The 22,912-nt window shown below is 43.3% G+C and overlaps 1 protein-coding gene across 1 annotated transcript in view; it reads right to left on the bottom strand.

Annotated features, from left to right (window-relative positions):
- Positions 1–469: 469 nt before the first annotated feature.
- Positions 470–22,912, bottom strand: part of LOC124721114 (histone-lysine N-methyltransferase 2D-like) — a 113,739-nt gene continuing 91,296 nt past the window's right edge. Inside the window, exons 3-4 of the mRNA XM_047245931.1 lie at positions 11,313–13,850; positions 470–2,769 (exon numbers count right to left, since the gene is read on the bottom strand). Coding sequence (XP_047101887.1) covers positions 2,544–2,769; positions 11,313–13,850 — 2,764 coding nt within the window. The 3' untranslated portion in view covers positions 470–2,543. The remainder of the gene's footprint in view (positions 2,770–11,312; positions 13,851–22,912) is intronic.

Here is a 22,912-nt window from a genome sequence, read left to right as displayed (position 1 = left end):
TTCCTTTAGGTTCGTTATCATACAGTCCATTCGTGTTTCAAATTTTTTGCCACTGTAGGCATGTAAATAGCATTTCTTTGGTAGAGAATGAGAGTTCCATCACATGTCGTCGGTCATGGTTCTAATTAAGAAGATATGTTCTTGATCAAGTATAGACATGATCCGGTTAATTTATTCAGAACTAAACAGGGAAAATAAGTTTCGGAATGTTGTTAGTAGCATTTTTTCACTATGGAAAACACAGCCTCCAAGCAATAATTTAAGACGCAATCGTTCTTGATATGCAAACAGGACTTTTACATAATGACGAATTTATGTGTTCTCCTCCTACCATGCAAAATCGATGGATGTGTACTTTAAAGAGTTGAACAGCGTAGCGCTAAGAGAGTAGCATCGTTGTGGTGCAGCTGTGCTTATGCATGTGAATGTTAGAAATGTATTTAAAACTAGCAACCTTCTTCACCAGAAATAATCTGTGATATGCACACATCTTTATTAAGCACTCTTTCCAACACACAATAATGTTACATATTACGTGATTTCTTTCTACAAAGTGAGTATACACAGGTACTGCCTGAACTTAATCAGGACGAGACATAAAATAAACATTCAAAAACACAGGAACTCGACAACAAAAATTAAAATATTGTATATTAATCCCAAATATTCGTTTAAACATACATAATTCTTCGTATTAAGAGCCGCATTTCACACACCTGAAGTCCGTTTAATTCACTGGACGCTTCCCATGAACATTACAAGGCATAAGAGAAGATACCGCACATTACTTATGAATAGTGGAAAGTTTAGGCCAAGATAGCTTTGTAGACCTTAAGCACGAAAGAAACACGCATTTCATTCAACTACTGAAAATAATCTTCTAGTTTTCAAAAATCCACATATACGTAAGTAGCTTCCCACGTTTCAGGCATGTTATTCGCAAAATATTCCTTGTACACCGACTCTTGTTCATAAAACATAAAATCATATATACATAACTCGAAAGCACAACGAGTAAGTAGTTAATTTGACAACATTCGTCCTTGTTAAAAAAAGGCATGTGCAGCAACATTCACGCATCTAAATACTTAAACGATATCATTCATCCTTCTATTGTTTTTCACGATATTGCTACGTGTCCCGCCAGAGAGAAAAATACTCTAACTACAACGAACACGCAATACTGCACCATTTTTCCCTGCCCTCTTTTAATATTCTCTATGATTAGAGATATACATCTGTAAAATTTCCACAACACGGGAAATTCAAACCTTACGTCGTAGGTTATCACTTTTTCCACGCTATGGGAGCATTGGAATCATTTCAAGAATGAATAGGCCAGAAAACCACTTCAAAATTTAAAAGCATAAAACTTGTCAATTTCAGTGTACCAAGGTTTTTGTCATCTTGAAGTGCACCACATTCGCCTTTGACTGTGGAAATTATTTATTTGCAATTGCAATTTCGGCCTTTGGGGCATTTTCAAATGCTACTGCAAAAGATTACGCTTCAGCAGATGTCAGACTTTGAAATACTCCGACATGCACACATGTCAGCGTCATAAATGAGCCTTTTCACTGCAGAAATACAGTAACATCAAACGAGTGCGAGTCTCTGTACATTGTGAAATGAGTAACTTACGTGAAATTTTACCAGTGTTAACATTCTTTACATAAATCGCCACAAATCAGTATTCCAACACACTGTTTACATGCGAATCTTTTGCAGTACTACTTGAAAATATCCAAACCCTGAAACTGCAGTTGTGAAATAAATAATTTCTGGAGCCAACCGCGAATGTGATGACCTTTAAAGAGTTCTTCATGACTTTGAACCCAGATCGTGAGAAGTTAATCAAGATTTCTGTGTTAGCGTCAGTTTTTGAGTCATGAAGAAAATTGGCTAATAGTCTGCAACGTTACAAATTAAAATGCGTTACAGAGACATTCCAGGAAAACGTAGTTTGACGAAAAATATCAATTAGAAAACCTATCAGTTTACCTCCATCCTTGAGCTACTCGGAACCAGTGGTTAAGAGTTTTCGAATCCACAAAGTGAAGTTGCGTTCCGATCATAGATTCCAATTGTGAGTCAAGTAAAACGTGTCAGTCATTGGGAATGTATACGATTCCCCTACTACGAAACAAACTTCAGGAATTGAAAGCACGAAAGTATCAAAACCGACGAATGGCAGACCACGAAATGTTCCCGCACCAATGTTTGAGCTCCGCAGCACTGCTTACCCATCTGTGAAACTAGTCCATTTGATCTTAACCAGTTCTTTTTTTTTTTCATTCAATGTAGCAAAAGTTCCTGTGTCTACACCTGCGACTTTCAAATATAGAACAGCTTGTTGGCTGCGTCACTGTAGTAGAGACAGCACTAATGCCAGAGACGAGCGGAAAGTTTTCCCCACTCTAGATGATTATCGCTGAAATGATGAGATTTACAATTTTGTATCCGAAGACCGTACGACAGATTTAGTGTCAAACGAGATTCTGTTGGGGTGAGACTCGGCTCCAGTGTCAGCGAGTAGTGTGAGCTCAGGACCTGTCGGCGGGCAGCGGTCGGCGGCCACGCACCCTGCGCGCGGCCGAGTAGGCTTCGGCGTCGTAGTCCTGTCCGGAGTAGCCGTCACCCGGGGGATGCTGCTGGCGAGCCCTCAGCCGCGACCGTGCGTGGTACGGCCTTCGGCCGCGCGTAGCCGGCGGCGGCGCCACTGTCGCTGGCTCTTCGACCACTATCGGCGCCGCGGCAACCTCGGCGAACCTGCCAAACATTCGTTTATGTAACAATCAGCTTCGAAACTGTAAAGAGCATCTATTAGAAAAGAAAGAAACTTATATACTGGGTGATCAAAAAGTCAGTATAAATTTGATAACTGAATAAATCACGGAATAATGTAGATAGAGAGGTACAAATTGACATTCATGCTTGGAATGACATGGGGTTTTATTAGAACTAAAAAAATACAAAAGTTCAAAAAATGTCCGACAGATGGCGCTTCATCTGATCAGAATAACAATAATTAGCAAAACAAAGTAAGACAATGCAAAGATGATGTTCTCTACAGGAAATGCTCAATATGTCCACCTTCATTCCTCAACAATAGCTGTAGTCTGGGAATAATGTGAACAGCACTGTAAAGCATGTCTGGAGTTATGGTGAGGCATTGGCGTGGATGTTGTCTTTCAGCATCCCTAGAGATGTCGGTCGATCACGATACACTTGTGACTTCAGGTAACCCCAAAGCCAATAATCGCACGGACTGAGGTCTGGGGACCTGGGAGGCCAAGCATGACGAAAGTGGCGGCTGAGCACACGATCATCACCAAACGACGCGCGCAAGAGATCTTTCACGCGTCTAGTGATATGGGGTGGAACGCCACCCTGCATAAACATCGTACGTTCCAGCAGGTGTTTATCAGCCAGGCTGGGGATGATGCGATTCTGTCAACGGACCTTTACCCGTTTGAATCCCCTTCCTATGGCGATAGCATCGTAACGCTGAACGAGCACATTCCCCATTCTGATAATGCAGTTTCACTAAAAGCGCCTTTTCAGGTAACGTTAACATACTGACTTTTTTATCACCCGGTACATAACTCTACGTTAGCTGAACATCTACTGATTACCAACCAAGCTCCGAAAAAATTGGAAGACACAGTTGTTCTTCATAGAGAAATCAAAGGGCGCAAGATGGACCTTTGGGAAGAATTAGAGATCTATAAACATCTTGAGCGCAAATACGGGAATTTACTAAAAGACCAGCTGCAGCTTGGCTGTGGACAATTTTTCGATAGTTTCAACCCTATACTGTTCGCAAAAAAATCTTCATACGACGGACCGTAGCCTTTACGAGTGGTACATTTCCTCAAAATTTTACAGAGGGGTCCAAAAAACTGTATCCACTGTTTAAAAGTCCATAACTGGCAAACTAATTGACGGAGTTGTCTCATCTTTGGTAGTGTAATAGTTTGTAGTTCCGGCAATCGCCACACTAGCGTTGTATTGCGTTGTTTTATTTCGTCAGATGACAGACGCCAGATAGTCAGTGTTTTGTTCTTAGTTGCACCTAGTTACTCGAGTAAACATGGCTGGCGCAAGCCTTACATTCGATGTTGTCTTTGTGGTATTTTAAGTACGAAATCATTAATGAGGTTCAACGGCTATGGCGAAATGAGTATCAAACAGAGCCACTGACACGTTTAAAGATTCGTCGCATTCGAGACAAATTTGAAGCCGAAGGCTGTGTTAAAGATGTACACAAACAACGATCTCGACGACCTGTAACAGTAAAAAGTCCAGCTAACTCCCGTCGTGTGTTACAACAATTCACTCGCTCACCACAGAAGTCTGTGAGACAGTGTGCCCGTGAAACTGGTGTGAGTCGCTCAGGTGTTCGGCGAATTTTGAAGACTGCAAAGTGGAAGTGCTACATCCCACGATTACTACACGCAATGAACGAGGACGACTCATATGTAGAATGGAGTACTGCGAGTGGTTTACTAACATGGTGCGCAACGGTGAAGAGTTTGCAGAGATGACTGTGTGGTCTGACGAGGCACAGTTCAAACTCAATGGTACAGTAAATCGCCACAATTGTATCTACTGGGCCGCCGAAAATCCGAACGTCCATGTGGACAAAGCCGTGAATTTGCCAGGAGTAAATGTGTGGTGTGGGTTGTCTTACCGGGGCTTGATTGGGCTATTCTTCTTTGACGGCACAGTTACCGGTGAGGTGTACCTTCAGAAGCTTCAGACATCCATTTTACCTGCCATCCGAGACTTGTATGGAGACGGAAGAGTTTACTTTCAACAAGATGGTGCCCCAGCCCACTACCAAAGTCGTGTTAGGGCGTATCTCGACGAAAATCTACCTGGAAGATGGATAGACCGTTGAGGTGCTGTGGGGTATCCACCACGTTCCCCAGACCTAACTCCCATGGACTTATACCTGTGGGGAGCACTAAAGGACGTCGTTTATCGACAAAAGCCATGCACATTGGATGAACTTCGAGAATCCATCGAACATTCATGTGCAAATATCCAACGGAACACGTTGCAGTCAGTAGTTCGTGTTGCAGTTCGGCGGCATCGTTTGTGTGTGGATGTTAATGGTGACCATTCTGAACACCTACAGTGATATCTTTAAGTTGGACTTTAAGCTACACTTTTACCAAAAATGAGACAACTCCGTCAATTAGTTTGCAAGTTATGGACGTTTAAACAGTGGATACATTTTTTGGACCCCTCTGTATTATAAAATTTTTGTGCATATGTATTCGTTTTCAAGTTAATATTGTACTGGGATATTGATGCCACCCACTTTTGTTATGTTTGCCACTCTTCAGATACCTATAAATTTTTGCTTTTTACTGACTTTACGTTTAATAGCGTGTTTACGCACTGGCAGTTTTGCTTCCAATATGATGATGTACTGGAGGTGATATTAATTTCATTTCTGTCAATATGCTTGTAATAACGTACTTATACATAGATATCACTATTTCCGTATGATAATGTACTGACAGTCCTATAAGGATCTTAACTTATGCCAGTATATTTTATGTATTTGTCTTTTTAACATTTTATTCTATACTAGCTGATATGCATGGTATATTTGTATTGGTAAATTCAATGTGCTTACGCTTATTGGCTGTTTAGACCGCCAAGTATACATGTTTATCGGTGCATGTGCCTCAGGAATTGCTTTACTTACATCCACGCTCTCCGCTCTCCCTCAGTCGGTATCTATCTACTAACATGGCTTATTATTCTAAGTAATTGTTTTTACTGATGTGACAAGCCCTTGATGCCAGGGACCTCAGTTTTTAAATATGACATACAGAACGTTGCCCATAAATGTCATGTGGAGACAGATTTTACTGGGTAAACTGCTAATGTGATGTTGTAAGTACTACTTGCCCTATTGTGATAGTTACCATATTGTTTGTGATAGTCCTACACCTACTGTAGAGAGTACCTTCTGCTAGACAAGTAATACTGTTCCATGGCGTTTTCATTATAAGCTATTGCATTGTATGCAGGTCTGTCCTTCTGAAGAAGACGGGTTTAGATCCGTCGAAACAGTGGTCAAGTTTATTTGAAAACCACCATTTCTTCAGCTGGTTAGTTATCTTTTATTCACGCTGTTCTGTAACCGTTGCTGTAGTGCAGCTATGTCCAAAATATTATAGCTTACGCTGATCGTTCTATACGAGGGTACTCGATATCTTAATTATTACCCAGAAAAAAATAAAATCACGCCATTAATTTTTTTTGCAAGTGAAGCTTGAGATTCTCCCACCATATGAAATATTAAAAGAACTTAACGGCAATGGCCGGCCGGAGTGGCCGTGCGGTTCTAGGCGCTACAGTCTGGAGCCGAGCGACCGCTACGGTCGTAGGTTCGAATCCTGCCTCGGGCATGGATGTGTGTGATGTCATTAGGTTAGTTAGGTTTAATTAGTTCTAAGTTCTAGGCGACTGATGACCTCAGAAGTTAAGTCGCATAGTGCTCAAAGCCCTTTTTAACGGCAATGCACCTGGTGGCGTCTTCGATAACAGCCGATATTTCTACAGGTCCACACCCCACCATTTACAAGGTTCAAATGCAATGAGAAAGCTATTTGTAAGGAAATTTAAAACCTCGGTGAGCAGGGCATATGCCGAAGGGCAACACACTCGTCCACCTCAGAAATGCAGGGTCATCGCGGCAGATAGCTAACGCAAGTTGCCTGAGCTCGATTTCCGGCCGGATGGGAGATTTTCTCCGCTCGGTGGCTGGGTGTTGTGTTGTCATTCGTACTACCATAACCAACACGAAAGTCGCCTGCATGGTATCGAGTGACAAGTCTAAACCTATGTAACTTGCCCCGCGAGGGGCCTCCCGGCCAATGACGCCAAACGCTCATTTCCATACCTATGTAACTTTCCGCCAGGGTAATTTAACACTCATGAATATCCTTATCTGTAGAAGCACCCTGTCGCATCGTCTTTCCACTATCGAGATAGCTATATGGGTGCGTATCGGAAAAAAAAAAAAAAAGAAACCAAACTCGGAAGTTGATGTAGGTCATGGTTGGCTGTGTGGTGGCGCTAGTATTTACTATACGTCCTGCATACAGAGGTTTCAAGTAACCTTGCATAGCGCTCTCTCGTTGCATTTGTGCTTTGTAAACGGCAAGGTGTGCACCTGTTAAAATTTCTGCGGTTGTCGAAGACGTGACGCGGCTGCGTCGCCGAAATCGTTTGAACTTCTTCTGTTTGTTTATAGGTACACGCCTGCATTTATGGTGCACATTGAAATCTCTGCACCACAGTACCGTAATGGTCGCTAGAAGATCCAAAACAAAATGGCGCAGCCCGTTGATAAAGTGGAAAATCGTGCAATACGGTAATTAAATTTTTTGCGCTTGAAGGGGAACAATCTCGCAACAATCCATGCTGGTTTGGTGGAAATGTATGTAATAATACACCGTTATATGACATAAAAGTTAGTAGGCCCAGATATTTTCATTGTGATCAAACAAGTCTGAATGACGCAGAACGAAGTGGCAGACCGCCTCTCCGTAAAGAACCGACAATAGCAAAAGAAGTGGAGCCACTCGTATTACAATCCAGGCGATACTGGAAAAAGTGAAAATCGATCAGGCATCACAATATATATATATTATTTTCTATCTCAAATTGATTGTTGACAACATATTTAACACATTTCATCGCTAAATAAATGCCCTGTGAGATAGTGGTTGGCATTCCGAAACACTGAAACAGATGTCTGCTATTTTTTACTGATGTGCTAAAGTCATTAGAGAATTCAATATTCCGAGATCTACAGTATCAACAGTGAGCCGAGGATATCAGATTTCAGGTATTACCACTCTCCACGGACAACGCAGTGGTGACTGCCTTCACTTAACGACCGAGAGCAGTGGCGTTTGCATATAGAATTTTCAGTGCTAACAGACAAGTAACACAGTGTAAAATAACTGCAGAAATCAATGTGGGATGTACGACGACCATAGGTATATCCGTGAGGACAGTGCAGCGAAATTTCTCGTCAATGGGCTATAGCAGCAGACTTCCGGCATTTGCTAATAGCAGGATATCGCCTGCAGCGCCTCTCCTGGGCTCGTGACCGTATGGGCTGGGCCCTAGACTACTGGAAAACCATACCCTGGTCAGATGAATCAAGATTTCAGTTGCTAAGAGCTGATGGTAGGGTTCGAGTGTGGCGCAGACCCCACGGAGCCACGGACCGAAGTTGTCAACAAGCGCTGTGCAAGTTGGTGGTGTGGGCTATGTTTACATGGTCCGGACCAGCTCCTCTGGTTAAGCTGAACTGATCATTGACTGGAAATGGATATTTTCGGCTACTTTGAGATCATTTCAGCCATTCGTGGACTTCATGTTCCCAAATAACCGTGTAATATCATCGGGCCACAGTTGTTTACCATTGGTTTGAAGAACAGTGTGGACAGTTCGAGAGAGTTATTTCGCCACCCAGATCGACCGACATGAATCCTATCGAACATTTACAGGACATAATCGAGAGGTCATTATGTGCACAACATCGTGCACTGGCAACACGTTCGGAATTATGGATGGCTATAGAGGCAGCATGGCTCACTATTTCTGCAGAGGATTTCGAACGATTTGAGACTATGCTACGTCGCGTTGCTGCACTATCCCGGTCAAAAGGACGTATCCCGCGACTTTTGTCAACTCAGTCTATAGTAGACATTAATTTAAGCATTTCGGAATACTAACCACTGTTTCACAGAGTATTTATTCAGCGATGAGTCCATTTGACATTGAAAGTATATATATGTTATTGTTGTTGTGGTCTTCAGTCCAGAGATTGGTTTGATGCAGCTCTCCATGCTACTCTATCCTGTGCAAGCTTCTTCATCTCCCAGTACCTACTGCAACTTACATCCTTCTGAATCTGTTTAGTGCATTCATCTCTTGGTCTCCCTCTACGGTTTCTACCCTCCTCGTTGCCCTCCAATACTAAATTGGTGATCCCTTGATGCCTCAGAATATGTCCCACCAACCGATCCCTTCTCCTAGTCAAATTGTGCCACAAATTTCTCTTCTCTCCTATTCTATTCAATACCTGCTCATTAGTTTTGTGATCTACCCATCTAATCTTCAGCATTCTTCTGTAGCACCACATTTCGAAAGTTTCTGTTCTCTTCTTGTCTAAACTACAGGGTGATTCAAAAAGAATACCACAACTTTAAAAATGTGTATTTAATGAAAGAAACATAATATAACCTTCTGTTATACATCATTACAAAGAGTATTTAAAAAGTTTTTTTTCACTCAAAAACAAGTTCAGAGATGTTCAATATGGCCCCCTCCAGACACACGAGCAATATCAACCCGATACTCCAACTCGTTCCACACTCTCTGTAGCATATCAGGCGTAACAGTTTGGATAGCTGCTGTTATTTCTCGTTTCAAATCATCAATGGTGGCTGGGAGAGGTGGCCGAAACACCATATCCTTAACATACCCCCATAAGAAAAGATCGCAGGGGGTAAGATCAGGGCTTCTTGGAGGCCAGTGATGAAGTGCTCTGTCACGGGCTGCCTGGCGGCCGATCCATCGCCTCGGGTAGTTGACGTTCAGGTAGTTACGGACAGATAAGTGCCAATGTGGTGGCGCTCCATCCTGCTGAAATATGAATTGTTGTGCTTCTTGTTCGAGCTGAGGGAACAGCCAATTCTCTAACATCTCCAGATACTGTAGTCGCCATCTTAGCATCAACTGACGCTGACGCCTAGTCAGCAGCGCCTCAAGCGAACAAATGTACAACTAAATGAAACTTTATAGCTCCCTTAATTCGCCGACAGATAGTGCTTAGCTCTGCCTTTTGTCGTTGCAGAGTTTTAAATTCCTAAAGTTGTGGTATTCTTTTTGAATCACCCTGTATTTATCGTCCACGTTTCACTTCCATACATGACTACACTCCATACAAATACCTTCAGAAACGACTTCCTGACACTTAAATCTATACTCGATGTTAGCAAATTTCTCTTATCCAGAAAGGCTTTCCTTGCCATTACCAGTCTACCTTATTATATCCTCTCTACTTCGACCATCATGAGTTATTTTGCTCCCCAAATATCAAAGCTCCTTTAAGCGTCTCATTTCCTAATCTAATTCTCGCAGCATCACCCGATTTAATTCGACTACATTCCACTATCCTAGTTTTGCTTTTGTTGATGTTCGTCTTAGATCCTATTTTCAAGACACAGAAAGAAAAATCATCTGCACTACTCGTGGCGAAGCTGTCGCAGTTAGACCTAGAGTTGTAAAGCTCTTTTAAAACTTACGAGTGGAGATAAAATGTCTGACAGTGGTTCAAATGGCTCTGAGCACTATGGGACTTAACTTCTGAGATCGTCAGTCCCCTAGAACTTAGACATAGTTAAACCTAACTAACCTAAAGACATCACACACATCCATGCCAGAGGCAGGATTAGAACCTGCTACCGTAGCGGTAGCGCGGTTCCAGACTGTAGCGCCTCGAACCGCTCGGCCACCCCGGCCGGTTTTGACAGTGGATTACAGGACAACAAAACGTTTTCTGAACATTACAAAGCTGTTTAACCACAGCTGCAGCACTCCCCGTCCGGGTCTGATACATTAAACATATTGATTTTTTTCTGTGGAATGTTTCCAATTTTTTTTCAATCGAGAATTTTACACTTCATGACTGACTAAAATATGGAACTCGCAGCTAACAAAACAAAACAAAACCAAGCAATTCATTGTTACTAAAATATAATTAAATGCGTTCAAAATATCAATGCTTGGCAACAAAAAGGAATGCAACGAAAAGATTTAAATCAGTCGACAGAAAATTTCTGAAAGTTTTAACTATGTCTTAAAGATGTTTGTCATGGCAGCCCGCCGGCCGCGGTGGCCGAGCGGTACTAGGCGCTTCAGTCCGGAACCGCGCGACTGCTACGGTCGCAGGTTCGAATCCTGCCTCGGGCATTGATACGTGTGATGTCCTTAGGTAAGTTAGGTTTAAGTAGTTCTAAGTTCTAGGGGACTGATGACCTCAGATGTTAAGTCCCATAGTGCTTAGAGCCCCCCCCCCCCTCCCCATGGCAGCCCTTTATGATATGAAAATATTTTTTCATAGTTTATTGTCACCTAGTAATCTACTGCGAACTGAATGTTAAATAGCAAAGTAAATAGACAGTTTAATGTGTTTTTCATTTTAAATCTAAAGTTATTTGACAAACTGGAAATAGAAGGTTTTTGCAACGATTGGAATGACATGTTACCTGTAGTCCAGTTCCGGCCTCTGTTGCTGTTCTTGGTCCTGTTCTAAGAACTGCTGCTGGTCGTAGCGGTTCTGCTGCTGTTGCTGCTGGTGTTGCTGCTGCTCCTGCTGCTGCACCAGTTGCTGTTGCTGCTGGAAGCGCCGGGGCGCGCTAGCCTGCGTGCGCTGCTGGGCGCGAAGATGTTCCTGCACCGCTTGGTAAGGGTCTTTCAGGGCCGCCGCTGTGGCTGGTGCGGCCGTCGTCGCTGCCACGTACTGCACAGGTGCTGGGGCAGCTTCTGGCACTACGGGCTGTGGGTTGTAGGTAGGCCTCTGTTGCTGCAGAGTCTGAGCATCGTGGTATATCTGCCGTCCTTTCAGATCTTCCTGAAAAATAATCTGAGGTGTTTCTATCTCCTGATAGGCAGAACTTGCTGTCGTCGGTTCTTGGTAGACAGGACGGACGGTACTAAGCTCTTGGTACGTGGGTTGTGCTGTCGGACTTTCCTGGTAAACTGGAGCCTGGGTTACAATTTCTTGGTAGACAGGACGCTGTGTTGTCGAGTCTTCGTACACGGGCCTACCAGCTGTAGGGGACGGGCTAGGGAAGGAACTGAGATACTCGTCTTGCAGCCTCGTAGTCGGAGGAGCGCTGTGTGGCCTCTGCGGCCTTTGTGGGCGTTGTATCCTGCGTGACTTGCTTCTTTCCTGACCCACTGACTGAGAAGGAGGGGTCGGCGTTGCATACGACCTTTGTCTCTTAGTGGAGGTTAACTGCTGCTGTGGCTGATAGTACACGGGGTTGGGAGCAGGAGTGTCACTCTCTGCCACTGGAGCTACTTTGAAACCGGCGTCAACAAGAGCCTGGAGCTCGGAGTGGGTGAGAGGACGCTGCCCGTCAGGTGTGGGCAGACGCACGACAGGTAGAGAGTTTCCTCCTTCGGGCTCAGCAGGTTGTCCGTTGTCGAGTGCAGCTGTCGGTCGTTGAGATCTTTGTCTTCCCGAGGCTGTCGATTCGAAGACAGACGACTGAGAGGGTTGAGTAGTCTGTTCGAAGTACGAAGGACGTGCGGTGGACTGATAGATGGTCCTAGTTTCTGGCGCTTGGCCGAGAAGAGAGTTGATCACTTCCTCGTCGTGGATCGGAGGGGGAGTCGTAATGCGCTGACGAGTGCGCGAGAAAGCCTGCGGCCGCCTCGCCTGGTGAGGGCGAGTCGTCTCACGCAGATACTGCTCCGGTGCCGGTCTGCGTGTTTGCTGCAACACGGGTATCTGGGTCTGGGAGTCTTGCTGCTGCTCGTACTCCTGATAGGACTGTGGCTCCCTAACCACAGCCTGTTGTTCCACCTGCTGTACGGGTCTGTACCTCTGGGACTCCCTGAGAGCCGCCTGCTGCTGTGCCTCTCGCAGTGCAGCTTGCTGCTGAGCTTCTCGCAGCGCGGCCTGCTGCTGTGCCTCCTGCTGTGCAGCCTGTTGCTGAGCCTCTCGTAGTGCGGCCTGTTGCTGAGCCTCTCGCAGAGCAGCTTGCTGCTGCGCCTCTCTCAGGGCAGCTTGCTGTTGCGCCTCCCTGAGAGCAGCTTGTTGCTGCGCCTCTCTCAGCGCAGCTTGTTGCTGTGCCTCTCTCAGCGCAGCTTGTTGCTGTGCCTCTCGGAGTGCCGCCTGTTGCCGGTCGGCTTGCTGTACGGCGGCGTGCTGCTGGGCTGACTGCTGTCGAGCGGCTTGGAGGACGGCCTGTTGGTCTTCGACACTCTGGTAGACTATCTGTGGCTGCTGAGCTTGCCTCAGAGCAGCCTGCTGGCGCTGTTCAGCAAGGCCAGCATGAGACTGTTGTATAGCCACTTGTTGGACAGCCTGCTGGGGAGCCAGTTGCTGAAGCTGCTGCTGCTGCTGCAGCTGTTGTTGTTGTTGTTGCTGCTGCTGCTGTAGCAGCTGCTGCTGCTGTTGCTCCTGAGCCTGCTGTCGCTGGGACAGAGCCAGGAATTGTGCCACCTGTGCACCTTCATACTGTGTCTGTGTAGGCGTCGGAGTTGCCACTATCAGCTGCTGAACGGCTGCATTCGGATCCTCACCGGCCAACGAGGCCCTCAGTCGCGCTTCGTGCACACTGTGGGCTCTGGAGGGTGTCAGCTGCTGAGGAACGAGAGCGACTGAGCGTGGTGATGTAGCAACCACTAGTTGCTGCTGTGGGAGGGCCTGTGCCTGGGTCAGAACGTGTTGCTGCAGCTGTTGCTGAGTCAACAGCTGCTGCTGTGGCTGAGGTTGGGGTTGCAGCTGTGCTTGTGCTTGAGCTTGAGCTTGGGCTTGAGCTTGAGCTTGAGCTTGAGCTTGAGCTTGAGCTTGAGCTTGAGCTTGTGCCTGTGCTTGTGCTTGTGCTTGCGCCTGTGCTTGTGCTTGAGTTTGTGCAGAGTAGTATTGGGCGGCGATTGTGGGCTCTGCAGCCACCAGCTGTAGCCTGGCTTGTGGGCTCGGTTGAGCCTGAGGCTGTGGTTGCACCCGTGCCTGCTGCTGAGCTTGGTGTGCTTGTGCAGCTGTATACTGCACAGCATTTGCTTCAGGAGTTCTGTGCACAAAACAAAAGAAGTCACACATTAAAAATGCTTATTATCGCACCAGGTTACAAAATAAAATAAATATTAACAGATACCTCACTGTAAACAAAAAGTAAACTACTAATTGGCTGCAAATTTAGGCTGGTGATTAGAGATTGTAAAATTCATCAACATTAAACAGTTTGAATAAAATACTATTTCTCAATTAGGGATTAAACCTAATATCTGATAACGTCTGCTGCAGTTTTGCGGGTTCTGCACATTAAATATTTTTATTTCAAGAATATTTGGAACTCTTCTTTACTACCCAGTATTTGAAGATTTTGGAAACAGAAAATTAGGCACAAAATAAACAGTTCTGCAGCACTGGGTAAACACAAAAGCAATACGTGTCTGACAGAGACAACGGCTTACACAGTGACAATGAAACTATGCTCTCGAATATTAACTGTAGAGACTGAGGAAAAAACAGCTTTGACAATGAGTAAGTGCGTTCTACACCATATTTAATAACCATTTTTTAAAATTTTGATAGTGTAAATACGAAAACATTCGCTATGAAATCAGCACCTTGAAAAAATAGCATGAAATATAAAACAAACGTCTTAAAAGTGATGAGGTCAAATATTATAGATAAATTTCAAGTCCATTCACAAATTTTCCCCAATATGTAACTGGAAATGGACATTTAAAAACCTAATTCTTGAATGCAGCTTCATGTTTTCAAAACACACACACACACTTTTTGAAGTGGTTGCTGTAAGTAAACAATGGAAGACACCATACTGTGATCGCTTCCCATATTCATTAGATGCAAAAACTCACACTACTCGAACAAGTTAGTATTTTGAAGTACATCACTTATTTAGAAACATGGAACTGTAATTTAATTCATAAACATACGTTTACTAACACGGCCAAATTATTTTCTCTATGATGCTCACTGGAGATCCCATTAACGTCAAACTACACTTTATTTTCAAGTTATCACTTCTGAAACTGCACAAACAAATTGGAGCGTTGGTTCATATTAGATTTATCGATTATTTGTATTTAATATCATTTTGTACCCTAATTTATACATTAAAATAAACATCCAGATATTATTCACGACAATAGACAATGAAAAATACTTTGGGGAGGAATTTCACAGGCCTTTCCATCAACGTGGGCCAGTGACATACAATTAATACTCGAGCTCTCAATGGGGCCAAGAAGAACCTTTTTAAGTAAAGTCAGGATAGCAATGTTATCAGAGCGAGAGACCCAGCTCAAACTGGAAAAACTCAGACTGTACACGACTTTGGCCTTGCTTGAGTAGCTATGCTGGTAGCAGCATTTCAGATGTGTGACTCCAGTAATATTTGAATAATACTGATTCTTTCTCTGATCTACACTCATCCCAGTCTTTTTCCATCAGAGTTCCAGTGCAAGTTAGCTAACAAAACTGTACAAGGCAAACAAGCTCTTAATGAACCATGACCTTTGGTAAAGTAAAACGACAACACTGACTTTTCGAAAGGGAGCTCGGAAACAATAAGACCTTGGCCGTAGCTGAAGCCAAACCTGCACAGGTAACATTCACTTCATTAACTTTAATTTTAAACTGGTCTGGAATATTTACACGAGATACCGGGTTCAGCATTATTTTAAACTAAAATTATGACATTGAGTTTAAATTAATTTTTTGTCTTAGGGTATTTGTCTGAATAACACACACATTCTTACTAACATTACAAAAATAATTGATTATACTACTTTTGTATAACTGAGGCATTCTTCAGGTGGTGATACATGATCTAAACTATTCGGTGTATCGTATTGTTGAAGGTGAACTGCAAGCAGTTTTGTAAGTGTTTTTGGAGTGGAAACCTCAGTAACTCTGTCGGAATTGTCTACTCCAAAAAATAGTTTGTAGTGAGCTGCTTTAGCAGCGATGAGTCTTTAAGAGCTGAGACACTACAATTAGGTTCGTTTTATGTTCGTTATTACTCCATGTCCCAATATTAGTGACGTTATCGAAGATGATCAGAACTTTGCGGAAACCCAAGAGACGAAAACAGGTGGTATGTGTAAGAGTACTTTAGGAAGCTACAATGTCAGTACTTACTAAAAGCAGAAAGTGAGAAACAAAAGATATCCGACTTTAAGGGAGATTCACATCCAAATCGCAACGTTTAGATAACTCCTCATTTTATTCTTCTGTTTCGAATGTTCACCTACCCATAGTTATTACCATTGAGTTCCTTTTGAGATTTTGTAAGACAGGATCTCACTTAGAGCGGTTTGTGAAGTACACTGTATACTTAGATGCAAGAAACCATCCTCACATTCGCCGGTAATGATTACATTTCTCGACTCTTCGCTGTATGAAATTCCAATATAGAGCTGAGATCTCTTTAACGTTGTCACCTTTACTTCTTACAAGACAAGTTTCCTTTCTTTTATATACTGATATCGATTCACTAAGTCAGTTCCTACTTTCCTTTAAATCACTGCTAATTACTCTAGACATTTCCACCTGAATAACTTTTATTATTTTCGCTTAGAATGACAGGTTCATAAGTCATTTCTTTTGATAGCTTTCAGCGACTGAATATAGTTTTAAGGTCAGATTGTCTTGAGAGCAAAAATGTGTGTCCAGTTGTTTCAGTAAGGTTAGAAATTTGTGTGAAACATAAGAGTACACCGTCGGAACTGAATAAACTGGTCACACACACTGTGGAAGAAGGGTGAGGCGCTAGACTATACTCATCTACATCTACATCTACACGGATTCTCTGAACATCCCACTTAAGTGCCTGGCAGGGGATTCATTGAACCACCTTCACAATAATTCTCTATTATTTCAATCTCGAACAGCCTGCGGGAAATACGAACACCTATATAATTCTGTGTGAGTTCTAATTTCCCTTATTTCATTATGATAATCGTTTCTCCCTATGTAGGTCGACGTCAACAAAATATTTTTGCGTTAGCAGGAGAAAGCTGTGATTGAAATTCCGTGAGAAGATTCCGCCGCAACGAGAAACGCCTTTGTTTTAATGGTGTCCATCATGATGCTGTAAACAGAACCTGGATTCATCTGAAAAAATGACTTTTTGACATTCGTGCACCCAGGTTCGTCGTTGAGTACACCATCGCAGGCGCTCCTGTCTGTGATGCAGCGTCAAGGGTAACCGCAGCCATGGTCTCCGAGCTGATAGTCCGGGCTGCTGCAAACGTCACCGAACTGTTCGTGCAGATGGTTGTTGTCTTGCAAACGTCCCCATGTATTGACTCAGGGATCGAGACGTGGCTGCACGATCCGTTACAGCTACGCGGATAAGATGTTTGTGACACTGTCTCCCCTATTTCGCGATAATATAAAACGTGGTGCTCTTCGTTGAACTTTCTCCATGTACTCCGTTAATCCTATCTGGTAAGGATCACAGATCGCGCAACTGTATTCCAACAGAGGACGGACAAGCGTTTTGTAGGCAGTCTCTTTAGTAGATCTGCTACATTTTCTAAGTGTTCTATAATGGCGTTTCCTCTGAATTCATCTCAGTGAGTTAGAGACAGAGACCGTAATCAAAGGGTAAATAAGCTGGTCGTAATGTTGTATAAATTCAGCTTTCACATCAAAGCATTTTGAAAATGACGGAGCCCGCGTGCCTCACCAGTATCCAAACTGCTCGGACTTTTCACCGAACGATAAGGTTTACAACGAGATCGTGGGCAGTGCAGTCTCGGTAGAACTGTGCTTTCGCACATACTGCTACACCGCCACTACATTACGCTAAATTCGACACCTATCGCAGAGGCATGTCGTTAGCACACAGATCGCTGGTGCGACCTATTCTTGAGTACTGATATAGTGTTTGGGATCTTTACCAGGTCAGATTGAAGGAAGACATCGAAGCACTTCAGAGGCGAGTAGGTTCAAAGAACACGTAAGTGTTACGGTGATGCTTCGGGAACTCAAATGGGAATCCCTGGAGGGAAGGCGACGTTCTTTTCGAGAAACACCATTGAGAAAATTTAGAGAACAGGCACCTGAAGCTGATTGCCGAACGATTCTACTACCGCCAACACACATAGCGCCTAAGGACCAAGAACATAACATACGAGAAATTAGGGCTTATACGGGGCGTATAGACAGTCGTTTTTCCCTCGCTAAATTTGCGAGTGTAACGGGAGGGGAAATGACAAGTAGTAGTAAAGAGTACCCTTCGCCACGCACCGTACGGAAGCTTGCGGAGTATTATGTAGATGTAGATCACTATACTATTCTCATTGTCTACTTCGTATTCCAAGTGAATAATAAAGCCGCTTGACGCTTTTATTGCGCATTTGTATTAATTCTGAACCCAGATTTTGGAGGTGCCACGATGTCCTGGACTGAATTCTAAAGATGTCAGCTTTGTTTGTTTGAACAGAACTACGAGACATTCAATGTGAAGTCACTGCTTTGTGTTCGACGATAATTGAAGTTTGTAATGAATTTCTCTCCCAACCAGTACCCGTATTTCCATGCGGTTAGTCATTTATGCCATTTTATGTGTAAAGATATCTAAATGATTCCTCAAAAACTTTCCGAATGAAATTGTTCTTTTGTGCCATGGCTTTCACCTTTCTTTTCACCTGTAGTCATGTGTCATGTTTGACGTGTCTTCGTATAACAGGTAACTGAGAAATCCTCATATCTTCTGTAACTTCGTCAGCAGCGAAAATCAGTTTTTTCTGTCATCTGTTTACAAACATGTTTTGTCGATGCAACCAATCTCTTATGCCATTGGATGTTCGATTGAGTTCCTTGTAACGTCACATCGTATCCTCTTCTAGATGTCTTCCAACTACTTCCTCCTACGCTATCCTCTTGCTTTCTTTTCCAGCACTTCCCAACAAAATGTTAATTACAAAAGTGTTGCTTATGATGACATGTACAACGCATTTTAATTTCTCTTTTTCATTTCCTTTAGTAATCTGATCTCTTCGTTGACTGTCCTTAAGACCTACAGGGTTGTTTTTCTTTCCGTCCAGGTCGTTCTTGTTATTTTCCGCCATATCCATATTTCAGAAACTACAGGTCATTTCCTTTCCAGTTTACAAGGCCAATATTTTTCCATGTTGAATTCAACCATTTTTTATTTGCTTCTGTAACAGTTTTATGGTTCAGAATCTCCAAACGTCGAGCTACACAGCTCATTTATTCTATTACTCACAGCATCTGTTCTTCTACACATTTTTTCTTATCTTACGTACATTACTAAGCGACTGTCAGGGCAAAGAACCAAATTCTAGTTGCAGGTTACCTATATAAAGGCTTCCTGGGGCAGCAGAAATTTGATTTTCAATATTTCATATAAATAGTGATCGAATTAAAAACAAAATTTAGTGCTGGCATAATCTACTCATTAAAAGGTATAGTTTTATGTGAAAGGTTCAAGACAATAAAACAAGTATTACAGTTACGAACTGCGTGTATGCTGCCTAACTCACCGCTCGCTAATACCCAGACTATCTATTTATCCACTATTTGAGAATGAGAGTACTTAGGGACTTGCCGGCCGAAGTGGCCGTGCGGTTAAAGGCGCTGCAGCCTGGAACCGCAAGACCGCTACGGTCGCAGGTTCGAATCCTGCCTCGGGCATGGATGTTTGTGATGTCCTTAGGTTAGTTAGGTTTAACTAGTTCTAAGTTCTAGGGGACTAATGACCTCAGCAGTTGAGTCCCATAGTGCTCAGAGCCATTTGAACCAACTTAGGGACTTGCAACTTTACGCGTAATTTCAGACCTTTGAGAAAATTTTTCTTTACTGCTAACTCTATTCACAATGAATTTTGCAAACATTATCCACATATACTACTGATGTACTTGCAAAATTATATCATTCGACAACTCATAGTTTAGGAGACATGACGTCATGATAATTGAGATGCTTGAAAATCAAGCTTTTACAGTTAGACTCTGTGTACGTGTCTTGAGACAGATACGCAGACTATATTCATCCAGCATTTTAGAATGAGAGCACCTACTGACTTGCAACAAACATTAAACATAATTTCAAATCTTTACGAAAGTTTTCTGACACCACCTAAAAAATCATGTACCCTGTTCATGCAGTAAGACTCCTGTTTCATGTACGGCATTTTAATTAATTTTTTTCTTTATTACTAACTATGTTCGCGACACATTTTGCAGACAGTGTCCATATATAGCTAAATGTACCTGCAAAATTATATCATTGTACAACACATTGTTCAGGAGATATCATGTCATAAACACTGAAATGCATAAAAATCTAACGTTTACTTAAAACGGAGCGCTAATTTCTCAGAATATATTCATCCAGTGTCTGATAATGAGACCAATTAGTGACTCTGAATGAAATTTAAACATAATTTCAAACCTTTTCCAAAATTTCTCTCGCTCACATGCTTACTGTCAAGTATTTAACACATTAACTCATTTCTAAAGTAATCAGAAGTATGGATCCGTTTTTATCATGCGAGTCAGATTCTTTATAGATTCGGGGGTTTGCTGGCACTACAGAATCCGATGTGCTGCATAACACTTTTTTTCAGTAAATTTTGTTTTTCACTATGCTTTCGATATTTTCATAGACATATTGTGTTTCTCAACGTCCCGACGTAGCACTTCTGTACTGATAAATTATGTTAGCCACAGATACAAGCGTTTTCTTTTTTTTAAAAAATGTATTTTTATTCAGTTACTTGTTCCTTATTTAAGGTGTCACAATCCAACTACTTGTTTAAATTCCAACAATATTCGTCCTTTCCTTGTGCCTGACCTTGAAGAAGTACAGAACTCTTAGAATTGTCTAGAGTTAATCAGATGTTAAGCTTTAACTCCTTTACCTATAGCGATTCTGAACTCGCGATGTATTCGCAGCATTATATTTCTTTGAATTGGGCACGCAAGTTGTGCCTTGTTGGGATTCTGGTACAACCTGGCTTTTCATCAAAATCGGCCACCCAATGCTGCTTTATTAGAGCTCATACGGAGGCATATAGGCAGTCGCTTCTCCCTCGCTCTATTTGCAAGTGGAGCAGAGAAGGAAATGACAAGTAATAGTACAGGGTACCGTCCGCCAAGCACCGTACGGTGGCTGGGGGGGGGGGGGGGGGTATGTATTTCGATGTAGATTTAGATGTGAGAGAACCCCTGGTTGCAGTATTCGCGAGAAGTAAGAGCGAAACCATGGTGACAATCACAATCTGCAGTATGCTGGATAGCCTGATCAGTCAAGATTTCTGCTCGCGATCAGATGAAGATGCTGTATCAAGTATTAGTTATTTATACACATCGCATAAAACAATTAAAATGTAATTTTTCGAAAACCCGTAATTGTCTCCTATTTGGCTGAAAGGTGCCTACAACCTACCTCTTTAACGATTCAAAAGCGTGGCGCCCTGCGACGTCACCCTCTGGCTCGGAGACGCTTGAAACAAAGACAGCTAGGTGTTGACACATGTGAAAAAGTCCAGACCTCAGAAGTTCATGTGAAGTATAAGGTGACTTCACATTGGCGCCAAATTCCACCATCATTCTTGCCAACGCCACCGTGGACGTGTCTCACGATAAGAAGGTTGTCAAAATGTCCATTACCCATGTCTCACCTCTTTCTGGGCGCCTTTCCAATGGAGATAGGAAGCGCGAGGCCCATCGTTGAAGTATCGTGGTTTTCGAATGAGTGGCCGAGGAAAAGACTTCAGACACACCTCCGTTCTGAATCGGTACGAAAAGGCCTCAGGAGATGGCATAAAGGGCGTAAATGAAGCAATTTCTTCTCTTGGGGCGTGCATTTAAACACCTTTCACAGTAGAAAACAATACTTTGCAGTACGGTTTGCAACAGAACATCGTTCTTGAGAATCTTTGAAACTGCTGACATTCCCCCCTCGTCCTGGATTATTCAGCTCTTCTCTAAGGATATTGAGGGGATGCAAACAGAGTGAAAGTGATCTGACCCTTTTGGAGCGTCGCACGACCGCTCTTTTTGCTACTACATAGTGGGTGGAACCATTAGGGACCCTTCAAAACCATTCGACGAAATTTGAACGTGATCAAAATCAGGAAAGGTTGCTTATGCTTATTATTCGACCGTCCTATTTCGCGCCTTTCTGTGCCGTGATAATGTTAGGGAGGGACGGAGAGGGTTGCGCCATAGACACACGCACGAATGGGACATCAAAAAGTACTTGCGAGACCTCCCAGTTCGGCAGTACCCTAGGTGCCATCTGTGCATCTTTGTTGGGCACTTTAAAAATCGTCCTGTGTACACAGAAAGCCACACACTGATTCCAATGTGCTGGCGTCGCAGGCATCCCTTTCGGCACCCCTTCGTTATTACATGTGGTCAGCAGGCGCTATTTCAGCAACGTAGCGCCACTCAGCTCATGGGTGTCGAAATGGTTGCCTGTCACACAGGCGCTTAGGAGTCAGTGAATGGCTCTCCAAGTAGCAACAACGGTGCACAGCGGATACTGAGGCTGTTGCCGAATTGGGGAACTTAGAGGTACCCTTTGCCTTTCATTCACATGTGCAGCATTGTCGCACCTCCCATGATCACGTTATAGGAAGGCGTGAAACAGGAGGAATGAAAAAGCATAAACACGTTTTGCTGCTTCAGATCACGTTTAAATTTCGTCCAATGGTTCTGAACTGTCCCCAGTGGTTCCATACTGTCTACAAGAGCATAGCGTGAAGTAAGGTGTTTGATCACGTTCAGCTTTGTTCCTGCCCCACGATCTCCTTAGAGAAGGGTTTAATAGTCCAGAGGGTATCAGGAGTGTCAAAGGTTCTCAAGAACGTCATTCTATCGCACACCACACGGCAAACTCTCGTTTCAGGTCGCGAAATTTGTGTGAATGGATGCTCCAAGAGACGATGTGGTCTCATTGATGTCCTTTATGCCTTTTTCTGCAGCCTTTTCGAGCCTATTCTGAGCGGCGGTGTGTCTGATATCTTTTCCACAATCACCCACAAGGAAACCGGGTAATTTCAATGCTGGGCGTCTCGGTTTTGACTCCCAATGCAGAGAGCGGTGAGATGTGGGTAACGGAGAG

The sequence above is a fragment of the Schistocerca piceifrons genome, chromosome X (genome assembly GCF_021461385.2).
Source record: "Schistocerca piceifrons isolate TAMUIC-IGC-003096 chromosome X, iqSchPice1.1, whole genome shotgun sequence".
NCBI classification, from domain to species: Eukaryota; Metazoa; Arthropoda; class Insecta; order Orthoptera; family Acrididae; genus Schistocerca; species Schistocerca piceifrons.
The sequence above is the reverse complement of the archived record's forward strand: the minus strand, read 5'-3'. Positions and strand labels throughout refer to the sequence as shown.